Below are 15050 nucleotides of genomic sequence, written 5' to 3'. Positions count from 1 at the left end.
GGAAGATCAGTCCAAGTTTGCGAAGGGCAGACAGCTAACTGCAAACATCAGACGCCTGCTGAACATGATTATGACCCCACCCAGGGAGGGAACACCAGAAGTTATCATCTCCCTGGACACTGCAAAAGCCTTCAATCGATTAGGATGGAGATACCTCATGGAGGTGCTTGAACGTTTGGGCCAGGGTTCAATGTGTGGGTGAAACTACTGTACACACTCCCATGCCGAGGGTGTAGATGAATATCATCAGCTCTGAATAATTTTGGTTGCACAGAGTTCTTGTTGAACCACTGGCCATCGCTCCGAGATCAGCAAGGAGGCAGGAAGTACAGAGTTTCACTTTGCGAATGACCTGCTACGCAGCCCCAACCAGCACGGGCAAGATAACAGAACTTCTGGGAGAGTTCAGAGCTTTCTCAGGAAACAAGTTAAGCCTGAGCAAAAGTGAAATCTTCCCGGTGATCAGGGGGTGTGGGGGGAGGGGGGTAGGTTCAAGTACCGAGGGATACAGATAGCCCACAACTGGGCATGGCTCCATAAGTGGAACCGGTCCAGCCTGGTGGAAGAGATGAAGAGAGACCTATGTAGATGGGACTCATTCCCACTCTCCTTGGCGGGAAGAGTTCAGACGATAGGAATGAACGTGCTGCCAAGATTTCTCTTCTTATTCAGATCGCTTCCGATCTTCAACCCCAAATCCTTCTTCACCAGGGTGAATAAACGATCTTGGCCTTCGTCTGGGCGGGAACCCGAGGATACAAAATCGTCCTACAGAGGGCGGCATATGTGGGCTTAGCTCGGTTGAACCTTCCATTCAACAACTGAGCAAGAGGGTGCGGTGGTATTTGAGAGAGCCGGAGCGTGCAGATGGAGGCTGCCTCCTATACTGGGACATCCCTTCAGTCACTGGCCACCGCCTCACTCCCCCCAGGCAAGCACTCGAGGAGCCCGGTGGTAGTAGCCACATTAAGGGCCTGGAACCAGTCGGACACCACTTCAAATTGGGTAACATGTCTGTTCCGGCCCCCATCTGCAGGAACCATAAATGTATCCCGGTGAAAATAAACACCACCTGTAGGGCAGCACAGTGGTTAGCACAGTTGCCTCACAGCTCCAGGGTCCCAGGTTCGATCCCCGGCTTGGGTCAGTGTCTGTGCGGAGTCCGCACGCTCTCCGTGTCTGTGTAGGTTTCCTCCGGGTGCTCCGGTTTCCTCCCATAAGTCCCAAAAGATGTGCTGTTAGGTGAATTTGACATTCTGAATTCTCCCTCAGTGTACCCGAACAGGCGCCGGAATGTGACGACTAGAGGCTTTTCATTGCAGTGTTAATGTAAGCCTACTTGTGACAATAAAGATGATAAAAACGTGGAGAGGACGGGTGGGTACTGTTAAGGGACATGTACGTGGACAGTTTAGTAGCGACCCGGGGGAGCTTCAGCTCCCGAAAGGAAACGAGTTCCGGTATTTGCAGCTGCAAGACTTCCACCACAAGGAGACCATGACATTTCCCAGATTCCTGGACACACCCTACTGGACAGACTACTAGCGCCGGACTTGCTAGGGACGCTACATGTGGCGGAATGTATCTAATACTGTTAGAAGAGGCAAGGGCCCACTGGACGAGAAGCGAGAAAGATGGGAGGAGGAACTGGGCAGGGAGATAGGGAGAGGACTCTGGATTGACACTCTGCTCAGGGTAAACACCACTTTCTCATGTGCAGGGCTGAACCTAAGGCAGCTAAAGATGGTGCACGGGGCACAACTAACCAGAACACGTATGAGTGGGTTCTTCCCGGAGGTGGAGGATAACTGCGAGCAGTGTCGGGGGCCCAGCCAACCACACCGACACATTCTGGTCCTGCCCCAATCTCATCGAGATCTGGACTGTCTTCTTCAAGGCCATGTGCAGAGTGGTGGGGGTGAAGATGGAGCCATGTTCTTCAGTGGCAGTCTTCGGGGTTTCAGAGCATCCAGAGTTCTTTGTGGGGAGAGGAGCTGACACCCTGGGCTTCGCCTCTGATTGCCCAGCAGAGGCTTCTGCTTGGGTGGAGGTCAGCAGCGCTACCCAGGGCCTCATCATGGCTATCCGATCGAGTGGCATTCCTAAAACTAGAAAAAATAAAATTTGCCATTGTTGATCAGGGGAAGGGTTCCAACACACGTGAAAACAATTCCCCAGCCTCTTCGAAGACCTGTTCATGACCAGCAACGTGGGGGAGGTACACAAGATGGTGAGAAGACAGGAACAACCAGAGAAGGGAAGGGGACATCCAATCACAGCGAAAAAGTGAAATCCGCCCAACACAGAGGGGCGCGGGTGACCACAAATGGCAACACTACCATACGATGGGCGTAACCGCCATGCCACAACTCATCTCCTATTTTGCTTCTGTGGTACTCATTGTGTATCCGCCGCCTCGGGCTACAAAGCGGCAGTTCGGACTATATCTATACAATGCTGTTCACTGCAATGTAAATAGACCACTTGTCTCTTTTGTCATTTTATTTTTCTTTGTTTTTATTCGATAACACTCATGTAAATTTTGACTGTATAGTAAGAGGGTGTAAGTTATTTATGACTGACACAACTGTACAATGAACTATATGATAAAATGTACCAGTCATAAGTGAAAAGCTTCGATAAAAACATTTTCAAAAATTGTTGCTGTTTTTAAAACAATTACAGCTATGACATTGCTTTACATTCGTTCAGCAATTATTTATTCCCTTAAAACCTCAACTTTTGTTGAAATTCAGTTTATTGTTTTGCCAAAGCTTATCTTTCTGAAATTTGCTCATCGGGAAACGGTTACCTGGACTCTTTGTTCCAGAAGGCAGTCCTGCCCCCTAGGCAAGGGCCTCCTGATCTGGTCCGTGGTCAGGGACAGAAGGGTGTGACTGTGACACAGGCAGATATGGAGATGAAGAAGGTAGCAATGGGGAATTCTGCAATTTGCAATTGTCCAACAGGTTTAAGGTTCTTGCAATTTGTATGGAGAGCAGGAGCTGAAGGATGGATCAGCAAAAGGACCATGGCACAGGAAGCCATTCAAGCGGGAGAGGTAAATAGGAATGTTGTAGTAATGGGGCACAGCATAGTCAAGGGGATGGACACAGTTTTCCAGAACTGAGAGCAAGTGGTCAGAAGACAGAGTTGCCTGCCTGGTGCAAGGGATCACGACATCTACTCAAAGCAGGAGAGGAACTTACAGTAGGAGGAGGGCTCAGTTGTTGTGGTCCAGGTAGGTGCCAACGGTATAGAAAAGACTGGAAAAGAGATTCTGCATAGGAAGTAGGAGCAGCTAGAAGCTAAATTGACAAGCAGAGTCTCAAATGGTAACAATCTCTGGATGCTACAAAGGCTAAGGGTTCTGGCAACATTCAGAGATAACACTTGCGCTCCAGAACAAGCCATGCCCCGAGCCAAGCTGTTCCAGTACAGCAACACTGGAACCTACCTAGGCAATGTAGAAAATGTTCCAGTTTGCACAATTTGCGGCATCATTCATGACTGCACAGATAGTGACGCAGTCTGTGCCCATATTCAGCAAGACCTGGACATGGTTTACGTTTGGGTTAATAAATGGGCAGTAACATTCATGCCACACAAGTGTCAGGCAACAGCCATCACCAACAAGAGAATCCATCTATTTCCCCCTGACATTCAATGGCATTACTATTGCTAAATCCCTCATTATCAACATCCTGGAGATTACCATTGACGGGAAACTAAACTGGACTAGCCATAAACAAATAAAAAGGTATTTCCGGTCTACAAATATCACGAAAAATTCAATCCAGCCAATTATTTTCCCATTAGTCTACTCTTGACCGAAGTGATGGACGGTGTCATTGACTGTACTATCAATTGGCAATTACTCCGGAATAACCTGCTCACTACACTCAGTTTGGGTTCTGCCAGGGTCACTCAGCTTCTGACCTCATTACAGTCTTGGTGCTAAAATGGACAAAGAAGCTGAACTCCAGGAGTGTGGTGAGAATGACTGCCCTCGGCATCAAGGCAACATTTCACCAAGTGCAGCATCGAGGGATCCTAACAAAATTAGAGTCAATGCGAATCAGGAAGAAAACTCTAACCTGCTTGGGGTCATACCTGGCACTAAAGATCAAAATCATCTCAGTCCCTTTGAAACACCTGATGGACTCAAACGGAGGGTTTGTCGTGGGGGGATGTTTACTGTGTTTACTGCGTTTGGGGAATATTCTTTTTGTTTTTGGTGCTGAGTGGGGATGGGTGAATGGATTTGATGTGGGGGCTGTGGGAGACTATGGGCGTCGGAGTTGGAGGGACAGGGCCCCGCAGAGGAAGAGGGGGGGTGGGGAGGGGGTGGAGGCCCGGGGATGGAGAGTTGGGTTTAGGCCGCAAAAAGGAGATGCGCCAGAGGGGGCGGGGCCGACTCAGGCGGAAAGGGCTTTTTCCCGCGTTAGGGAAGGACGGGGGCAGGGCTTGGGGGGAGAGGGGGGGTGAAAGAGTGCTGGAGAGGAGCGTGCACTGACTGCCAAGGGGTGGGAGGATTCTCACACTGGGGGGTGGGTGGAATGGCGGGAGAGGCCGGGGTCAGCTGACTTACGGGAGTGTCATGGGGGGAGCAAAATGGCTAGATGAGGATCTAGTTGGGGGGGGGGGGAGAAGAAAGAGAACTGGGTTGCTGCTGCATTGGCCAAAGGAGAGCTGGAAGTAGGAGAGATAGTCGGGGCGGGGGTCCGCCGCCTGGTGGACTGGCGGGTGCGGGCACGTGGCTGGCCTAGAAAAGGAGATGGCTAGTCGGCGGGGGGGGGGAAGCCCCCTGATCCGGCTGATACCTTGGAATGTGAAGGGCCTTAACGGGCCGGTCAAGAGGGCCCGGGTGTTCGCGTACTTAAAGGGACTGAAGGCAGACGTTGTTATGCTCCAAGACACACATCTGAAGGTGGCAGATCAGGTTAGGCTGAGAAAGGGATGAGTAGGGCAGGTCTTTCATTCAAGGCTGGAATCGAACAGAGGGGTTGCAATATTGGTGGGGAAGTGGGTGTCGTTTGAGGCAATGAATATTGTAGTGGATAATGGAGATCGATATGTGATGGTGAGTGGTAGGTTGCGAGGTTGCAGGGGGTGCGGGTGCTACTGGTGAACATATATACCCCGAATTGGGATGATGCCGGATTTATGAAACGCATGCTGGGTCGGATTCCGGATCTGGAATCGTGGTCCATAGCCATCTCGGACCACGCCCCGCATTGGGTGGAGCTGGAGTTGGGGGAGGAGAGGGACCAACGCCCGCTGTGGTGCCTCGATGTGGGACTGTTGGCGGATGAGGGGGTGTGCGGGCGGGTGCGGGGGTGTATTGAAAGATACTTGGAGGCCAACGACAACGGGGAGGTGCAGGTGGGGGGGTAGTCTGGGAGGCGTTGAAGGCGGTGGTCAGGGGAGAGCTAATCTCCATTAGGGCCGACAGGGAGGAGGGGGAGAGGTTGGTGGGGGAGATTTCAAGGGGGGACTGGAGTTATGCAGAGGCCCCCCGAGGAGGCACTACTTAGGGAGCGACGAAACCTCCAGACAGAATTCGACCTGACGACCACGGGGAAAGCAGAGGCACAGTGGAGGAAAGCGCAAGGGATGGCGTATGAGTATGGGGAGAAGGTGAGTCGGATGCTGGCACATCAGCTTCGTAAGGAGGCAGCGAGGGAGATTGGTGGATTAAGGGATAGAGGAGGGAATACGGTGCGGAGTGCGGTGAGAATAAACAAGGTATTTTAGGGACGTCTATGGGAATCTGTACAGGTCTGAGCCCCCAGCGGGGGGGGGGGGGTGCGAACATTCCTAGATCAGCTGAGGTTCCAGAGAGTGGAGGAGGAGGTGGCTGGTTTGGGGGCACCGATTGGACTGGAGGAGCTGGTTAAGGGATTGGGGAACATGCAGGCGGGGAAGGCCCTGGGGCCGGATGGGTTCCCGGTTGAATTTTACAGGAAATATGTGGACCTGCTGGGCTCGCTGCTAGTGATGACTTTTAATAAGGCGAGGGAGGAGGGGACCTTGCCCCCGACAATGTCCAGGGCGTTGATTTCTTTGATCTTGAAGTGGGACAAGGATCCATTGCAACGTGGGTCGTATAGACCGATCTCGCTCCTCAATGGTGACGCTAAGTTGCTGGCGAAGGAGCTGGCTACGAAAATTGAGGACTGTGTCCCGGGGGTGATTCATGAGGGCCAGACGGGATTTGTGAAGGGTAGGCAGCTAAATACTAATGTGCGGAGGCTCCTCAATGTGATTATGATGCCCTCGGTGGAGGGGGAAGCGGAGGTAGTGGCAGCTATGGACGCGGAGAAGGCCTTTGATCGGGTGGAGTGAGAGTATCTTTGGGAAGTGTTGCGGTGGTTTGGGTTCGGGGAGGGGTTCATCAGTTGGGTCAGGCTGCTATATAGAGCCCCGGTGGCGAGTGTGGCTACGAACCTGCGGAGGTCGGAGTACTTTCGGCTGTACCGGGGGACGAGGCAGAGGTGTCCCTTATCCCCCTTGTTTGCACTGGCAATTGAGCCACTGGCCATGGCACTGAGGGAGTCCAGGAAATGGAGGGGATTGGTTCGGGGGGGGGGGGGGGGGGGGGGGGGGGGGGGAAGAGACGGACACCGGGTGTCGTTGTATGCCAATGACCTGTTGTATGTTGCGGATCCAGTGGAGGGGGATGGCGGAGGTCATGCGGATCCTTAGGGAGTTTGGGGACCTTTTGGGGTATAAACTCAACGTAGGGAAGTGTGAGCTCTTTGTGGTGCATTCAGGGGACCAGGGAAGGGGGATAGGCGAGCTACCGCTGAAGAGGGCGGAAAGGAGCTTTTGGTACCTGGGGATCCAAGTAGCTAGGAGTTGGGAGGCCCTGCACAAGCTCAATTTGACACGGTTGGTGGAGCAGATGGAGGAGGATTTTAAAAGATGGTGACAATATTGAATTCTTTACCTGTCAGCCTGTCAGTCTGGCCTCAATAAAACTCTAGATGGATTTGTAGGTATAGTATTATTTATTTTTAACCAACTTGCAAGGCTGACTCGCTCCACAGAGATTCAGAACACACAAGCAGTCTCCTGGAGCTCTTGAACCGAGTGCTATCGGAGACAAAGAAATCTTTACAAATCTCATTCAAATGGCATCAAGTTTCACATACAAGATTCCCATAGGTCATCCTATACACCTCCTGACCTGGCCATATATCCATAAGACATAGGAGCAGAAGGCCATTCGGCCCATCGAGTCCACTCCGCCATTCAATCATGGCTGATTTCAACTCCATTTACCCGCTCTCTTTCCATAGCCCTTAATTCCTCGAGAGATCAAGAATTTATCAACTTCTGTCTTAAAGACACTCAACGTCCCGGCCTCCACCGCCCTCTGTGGCAATGAATTCCACAGACCCAAAATTACATTAAATACTTATAGAACATAGAACATACAGTGCAGAAGGAGGCCATTCAGTCCATCGAGTCTGCACCGACCCACTTAAGCCCCCACCCTATCCCAGTAACCCCATCTAACCTTTTTGGTCACTAAGGGCAATTTATCATGGCCAATCAACCTAACCTGCACGTCTTTGGACTGTGGGAGGAAACCGGAGCACCCAGAGGAAACCCAAGCAGACACGGGGAGAACGTGCAGACTCCGCACAGACAGTGACCCAGCGGGGAATCAAACCTGGGACCCTGGCGCTGTGAAGCCACAGTGCTATCCACTTGTGCTACCGTGCTGCCGCAATATCCTGATTGGCTCACTTCGCATTCCTTAACCCTGGGCCTCTTGTTACCCAGCATCCTTTTCTCCCTCCTTGCCAAGCTTTCTGAATCCCTTTGTCCTTTGTTTGTGAACGCACTACTATCAGACTGGCTCACATCTACATTATTGTAACTAATAATTGAACTAACTATTTTATATCACATTCGTTTGTTCAATTCCTCAATGGGATATGCTACCACTCTCACTAGTGGGTAGGGTGCAGCCGGTCAAAATGACGGTCCTTCCGAGGTTTCTCTTTGTGTTCCAGTGCCTTCCCATTTTGATCCCCAAGGCCAAATTTGTGTGGCTATTATTGGGCAGCCAATGTGGCGATGATCCGTAAGTGGGTAATGCAGGGGGAGGGGGCGGCGTGGAAGAGGCTAGAGATGGCGTCCTGTGTGGGCACGAGCTTGAGGGCGCTGGTGATAGCACCGCTGCTGCTCTCTCCGACAAGGTACACCACGAGTCCGGTGGTGGCGGCAACGCTGAAGATCTGGGGGCAGTGGAGGCGACACAGGGGCGAGGTGGGAGCCTCGGTTTGGTCTCCAATTCAGGAGAACCATCGGTTCGCCCCGGGAAGGATGGATGGGGGGTTTCGGAGCTGGCATCGGGCAGGGATTAGAAGAATGGGGGACCTGTTCATCGATGGGACGTTTGCGAGCATAGGGGCGCTGGAGAAGTTTGGGCTACCCCCGGGAAACGCTTTCAGGTACATGCAAGTGAGGGCGTTTGTGAGGCGGCAGGTGAGGGAATTCCCGCTGCTTCCGGCACGTGGGATTCAGGACAAGGTGATTTTAGGTGTATGGGTTGGAGAAGGCAAGATTTTGGCGATTTACCAGGAGCTGCAGGAAGAGGAGGAGGCCTCGGAGGAGGAGTTAAAGGACAAGTGGGAGGAGGAGCTTGGGGAGGAAATAGATGAGGGGCTGTGGGCTGGTGCCCAGAGTAGGATTAATTCTTCCTCCTCTTGCACCAGGCTCAGCCTAATACAGTTCAAAGTTACTCACAGAGCGCATATGACAGGGGCGAGGTTGAGTAGGTTCTTTGGGGTGGAGGACAGATGTGGGAGGTGCTCGGGGAGCCCAGCAAATCACATCCATATGTTCTGGTCGTGCCCGGTGCTGGATGGGTTTTGCGAGGACTATGTCCAAGGCAGTGAACGCCCGGGTCAAGCCGAGCTGGGGATTAGCATTATTTGGGGTATCGGACGAGCCGGGAGTGTAGGAGGTGAAAGAGGCCGGTATGCTGGGCTTTGCGTCCCTGGTCGCCCGGCGGAGGATTTTGTTACTGTGGAAAGATGCGAAGCCCCCTAGTGTGGAAGCTTGGATCAATGACATGGCAGGGTTCATCAAGTGTGGGCAGCACGGTAGCATTGTGGATAGCACAAATGCTTCACAGCTACATGGTCCCAGGTTCGATTCTGGCTTGGGTCACTATCTGTGCGGAGTCTGCACATGCTCCCAGTGTGTGCGTGGGTTTCCTCCGGGTGCTCCGGTTTCCTCCCAGTCCAAAGAGGTGCGGGTTAGGTGGATTGGCCATGATAAATTGCCCTTCGTGTCCAAAATTGCCCTTAGTGTTGGGTGGGGTTGCTGAGTTGTGGGGATAGGGTGGAGGTGTTGACCTTGGGTAGGGTGCTCTTTCCAAGAGCCGGTGCAGACTCTATGGGCCAAATGACATCCTTCTGCACTGTAAATTCTATGAATGAAAAGCTGGAGAGGACAAAGTTTGCCTTCCGAGGGTCTGTGCAAGGGTTCTTCAGGCGGTGGCAACCATTCCTAGACTCTCTCGCGGAGTGTTAGGAGGTCAGCAGCAGCCCAGGAGGGGGGAGGGGGGGGGGGGGGGGGGGGGGGGGGGGGGGGGTTAAAAATCATCTCAATCCCAGGGCTTTGCCGCAGGAGTTCCTCAGAATAGTGTCCTAGGCCCAACCATCTTCAGTTGCTTCAATTATCTTGCCTCCATCATAAGATCAAAAGTGAGCATGTTCACTGACGATTGTAGTTCAGTGCCATTTGCCAGTCCTCAGGTACTGAAGCAGTCCATATACAGAAAAACCTGAACATTAAAGCTTGAGCTGATATAAGTGCGAAGGGAAAAGGAGCAGCAGATGCACGGGAATAGCATCACCTGCACTTTTCCCTCCAGGCAACACACCATCCTGATTTAGAAATATATCATTCCTTCACAATTGCCTGGTCAGAATCCTGGAACTCAACTCCTCTCTACACCACATTGACTGCAGTAGTCTCACTACCACGTTCTATCTTCTCTGGGGCAATAAATGCTGGCTTTGTCGAATGTAAGCATCACTGGCAAAGGAAAAATTAATTAAAAGCCAGTACAAGGATCTAGTAAAGATCATACAAGGCATCCAGTAATTTAAACCTTACTAACTATACAGGGATCCCCAAACTGAATTTCAACAATGATACAATCTGTTGGAATCCATGCTATTTTCTTCAACGGAATGACCATCTGTTTAAGAAGTCTGACCATTCCTCATAAGCATTTAACAGATTTTCTTTGTACTTTTCATCCAAGAACTCCAAGAGGTCCATACACCTTCACCACTATCAACCCGATAGGCATCCACCTCTCGAAATATTTTATTTCCGATTTTACTTCTTGTAGGAAATGGCATCATTTATTTCTTCCTTGGTAGGGACGTAAACTGTGTCCACATATCCGCTTAATTCTTCCACTGGTCGCATGGGTCAGATTCCAAGAACAGAGGGCACTCCATATCCTGACAATTTACATCTCTTTTTTGCCATTTATTCCATGATGTGCACTAGGATTTCAGTTTTCAGCCTGAATTTTATCTTAGTTTCCAACCTTAAGGCAACCTTCCTCTGCTACCATATTATTCTCCACAAAGGTAGTCGTTGAAGAACAGCGCCAGGGCCAATTTTGCAAGCATTTATTTACAGATTTATGGATTACAATCATGCGCCTTCTAAACCAAAAACCAGTGTTTATTTATAAGCAGGGTAAGGAAACTTCAAGAGTGGTCATCCAGGTCATTTTGTTAGACACCCAGACCAGCTAAGGGTACCATGCTCGGGGTTGAGCCATGGACAACAGAGGAACCAGTGAAATTTCTGCAGTGATTGTAGAAGAGTTGCAACCTCCAGGGACAACGGCTACTTACAGGCAGAGGATCGTCTGGAAAGAGGACTTGTGATTCCTTTAAGAACACAAGGAAAGTAACAGGATTCTTTCCTGCAGTCGTATTACTACTCTTTGTTCAATGAAACTGAAAATAGAAGGCAATTACCATCAACTGAAGAGGAAAGCGCAAGATCACAAGTGGAGAAATGAGCAGTGGACCTGCCCTTAGGCAGATCACTGCTATCATTTATCGGGACACAAGTGAATCCCCAGTTAACATCCACTGCCGGCATACAATTAATATAGAATTAACAAGACATTAATAACTATGAACACACACAGACTATCACCAACTTACATTTATCTCCGTCCTATCAGCAATCCATCGTGCAATCTGCTCAGCTGCAAAGCCCCGAACCTGAAGCTCATAAGTGTCTGCACGTTTTGGTTTCCCTTTAGCAGGAAAATGCATGAATGTTGGAGCAGAATTCATATTGAGCTGGACAAAGAAACAAATGTTGAAGCTTTATTATTACTGCAGGTGATACCTGTATTCCTTCCCCAATTTTTCTCCCAACAGTAGTGATTTATGTTAATATGAGGTTTTCCAGGGACCAGCAGCCCTCCATATTTTGTCCATGACTATTCTCAAGTGAATTTCAGAATGAGACTTACATTCACCTTGCAGCACAGCTACAGGCCATTCATCCAAACTTGTCTATGCTAGTGTTGATGGCCCAGGAATATCCTTCTCCCCATTTGCCCATGACGGTGACCTCAATCATTGGCACATCACGAGATTTCGATTAGAAATGTGATCATTAGTCATCAGCCTATTATATTTTTGCTCCAGCTAAAAGTCAGTCAAGTAAAGGCAGACAAAGGATTGACTGCTCACTTTCATGCCAAGTTTTAGCCCAATGAGGGATCCACATCGTTCCAACGCAAAACAAAACTTAGATTGCTGTTAAAATTTCCCAAAGAATATACATGATCAACAAGACAGCGGATTAAAAACCTCCCATCCAATGGTTTTCAACAAAAGGAGTTTCCTCTTTCTACTAGGGGATGCATAGAAAAATTACCATGGCAAAAGGAAGCAATAGTGTGACGTGTGAAACAGATTGGCATCAGGTGAAATAGTCCCATAAAATGTTAACTAATACATCAGTGTTTCCCTGAAGGTTGTTAGTCCCATGTCCGGGTGCGGCGATGACCAGCTGAGTCGCACGTTTCAGCAGCTCCCGGTGAAACGGACTTCTGGGCTCTCGATAGGAGCCCCAACGGCAATTTTGACGGCTAAAAACACTGTGCGGTAAACCAGAAGGGAATCCTCCCTGGATACAGATGAAAAAGAGAAAGTGGCCGGATTGCAGTGGATCCTTTAGAACAGCGGCAAGGAAGGCAAGCAAAAACCAAGATGGCGTCGGAAGGTGGCAGTTTAACATGGGGCCCTGAACAACAAGAGTTCTTGAAATGCTGTGTGGAAGAGCTCAAAAAGGAAATGAAGAAAGAGCTGTTGGCCCCGATACTACAGGCGATCGAAGGGCTAAAGGAGGAACAAAAGACCCAGGAGCGGGAGCTTCGGGTCGTGAAGGCAAAGGCAGCCGAGAATGAGGACGACATACAGGGCCTGGTGGTGAAGACGGAGACGCATGAGGCACATCAGAAACGATGTGTGGAAAGGTTGGAGGCACTGGAGAACAACGCAAGGAGGAACAACCTGAGGATTCTTGGTCTTCCTGAAGGTGTGGAGGGAGTGGACGTCGGGGCATATGTGAGCACGATGCTGCACTCGTTAATGGGAGCAGAGGCCCCGGTGGGTCCGTTGGAGGTGGAGGGAGCATACCGAGTGATGGCGCGAGGGCCGAGAGCAGGAGAAATTCCCAGAGCCATAGTGGTGAGATTCCTCCGTTTTAAGGATAGAGAAATGGTCCTTAGAGGGGCAAAGAAAACTCGGAGCAGTAAATGGGAGAACGCGGTGATCCACGTCTATCAAGACTGGAGTGCGGAGGTGGCGAGAAGGAGGGCGAGCTTTAATCGGGCCAAGGCGGTGCTTCATAAAAAGATAAAATTTGGAATGCTGCAACCAGCAAGACTGTGGGTCACATATCGAGGGAGGCACCACTACTTTGAGACGGCGGATGAAGCGGGGACTTTTATTGTGGAAGAAAAACTGGAATGAACGGGTTATTAAAAAGAACGTTTGAACAAAGTGGTGGGGCGAATGTGGGGGGCAAAGAGGGGGGTTAAAAAGGGGGGGAAAAAGGAGTTTTATGTACTAATCCTGCGATGTGGTAACTTTTCTCTCTTCCACAGGTGGTGATGGGGGAGGAGGGGAGGTGGAGGAGATGGGGCGTTGGCCATTGGGGGCGGGGCCAAGGGAGAAGCGCGGGCTTGGTTCCCGCGCTATGATAATCATGGCGGGAATAGAGAAGCAGGAAGGAGGGGGCGTCGCACGGTGCGAGCCGAGGTCACGGGGGGAAGCCGAGGTCGGCCAGAGTTTGCTGACTTCTGGGAGCAACATGGGGGGAGTAATTACGCTAGCGGGGGATCTAGCGGGGGGGGGGGGGGGGAGGGGGGAATTACTGGGTTGCTGCTGCTGGGGAGAGGGGGGAGCTGGTGTGGGAGGGGATGGGCGGGGGGGGGGGGGGGGGGCACCGCCTGGGGGAGATACAGCTGCGTGGGAACCGGGTGAGGAGCTGGAAAAAGGTGATGGCTAATCGACAGGAAGCACCCCAACCCGGCTGATCACGTGGAACGTGAGAGGGCTGAACGGGCCGATAAAGAGGGCACGGGTACTCGCACACCATAAGAAACTTAAGGCAGATGTGGTTATGTTACAGGAAACGCACCTGAGACTGATAGACCAGGTTAGGCTACGCAAAGGATGGGTGGGGCAGGTGTTCCATTCGGGGCTAGATACGAAAAATAGGGGGGTGGCTATATTAGTGGGGAAGCGGGTAATGTTCGAGGCAAAGACTATAGTGGCGGATAACGGGGGCAGATACGTGATGGTGAGTGGCAAACTACAGGGGGAGACGGTGGTTTTGGTAAACGTATATGCCCCGAACTGGGATGATGCCAATTTTATGAGGCGGATGCTAGGACGCATTCCGGACCTAGAGATGGGAAAGCTGATAATGGGGGGAGATTTTAATACGGTGTTGGAACCAGGGCTGGATAGGTCGAAGTCCAGGACTGGAAGGAGGCCGGCAGCAGCCAAGGTACTTAAAGATTTTATGGAGCAGATGGGAGGTGTAGACCCGTGGCGATTTAGCAGACCTAGGAGTAAGGAGTTCTCGTTTTTCTCCTATGTCCATAAAGTCTACTCGCGAATAGACTTTTTTGTGCTGGGAAGGGCGTTGATCCCGAAGGTGAGGGGAACGGAGTATACGGCTATAGCCATTTCGGATCACGCTCCACACTGGGTAGACTTGGAGATAGGGGAGGAAACAGGAGGGCGCCCACCCTGGAGAATGGACATGGGACTAATGGCAGATGAGGAGGGGTGTCTAAGGGTGAGGGGGTGCATTGAAAAGTACTTGGAACTCAATGATAATGGGGAGGTCCAGGTGGGAGTGGTCTGGGAGGCGTTGAAGGCGGTGGTTAGAGGGGAGCTGATATCAATAAGGGCACATAAAGGGAAGCAGGAGAGTAAGGAACGGGAGCGGTTGCTGCAAGAACTTTTGAGGGTGGACAGACAATATGCGGAAGCACCGGAGGAGGGACTGTACAGGGAAAGGCAAAGGCTACATGTAGAATTTGACTTTCTGACTACGGGCACTGCAGAGGCACAATGGAGGAAGGCACAGGGTGTACAGTACGAATATGGGGAGAAGGCGAGCAGGTTGCTGGCACACCAATTGAGGAAAAGGGGAGCAGCGAGGGAAATAGGGGGAGTGAGGGATGAGGAAGGAGAGTTGGAGCGGGGAGCGGAGAGAGTGAATGGAGTGTTCAAGACATTTTATAAAAAATTATATGAAGCTCAACCCCCGGATGGGAGGGAGAGAATGATGGGCTTCTTGGATCGGCTGGAATTTCCCACGGTGGAAGAGCAGGAAAGGGTGGGACTGGGAGCACAGATCGAGGTAGAAGAAGTGGTGAAAGGAATTAGGAGCATGCAGGCGGGAAAGGCCCCGGGACCGGATGGATTCCCAGTCGAATTCTATAGAAAATATGTGGA

At 51.1% G+C, this 15050-nt stretch overlaps 1 protein-coding gene across 1 annotated transcript in view; it reads right to left on the bottom strand.

The window, feature by feature from the left end:
• The window catches only part of LOC140421207 (dolichyl-diphosphooligosaccharide--protein glycosyltransferase subunit MAGT1-like), a 69065-nt gene that overhangs the window by 39387 nt on the left and 14628 nt on the right, over positions 1-15050 (bottom strand). The window contains exon 4 of the mRNA XM_072505737.1: positions 11223-11363. Coding sequence (XP_072361838.1) covers positions 11223-11363 — 141 coding nt within the window. The remainder of the gene's footprint in view (positions 1-11222; positions 11364-15050) is intronic.

This window comes from Scyliorhinus torazame, chromosome 5 (genome assembly GCF_047496885.1).
Source record: "Scyliorhinus torazame isolate Kashiwa2021f chromosome 5, sScyTor2.1, whole genome shotgun sequence".
NCBI classification, from domain to species: domain Eukaryota; kingdom Metazoa; phylum Chordata; class Chondrichthyes; order Carcharhiniformes; family Scyliorhinidae; genus Scyliorhinus; species Scyliorhinus torazame.
Note: the sequence above shows the minus strand (reverse complement) of the source record. Positions and strands in the feature narration are given on the sequence as shown.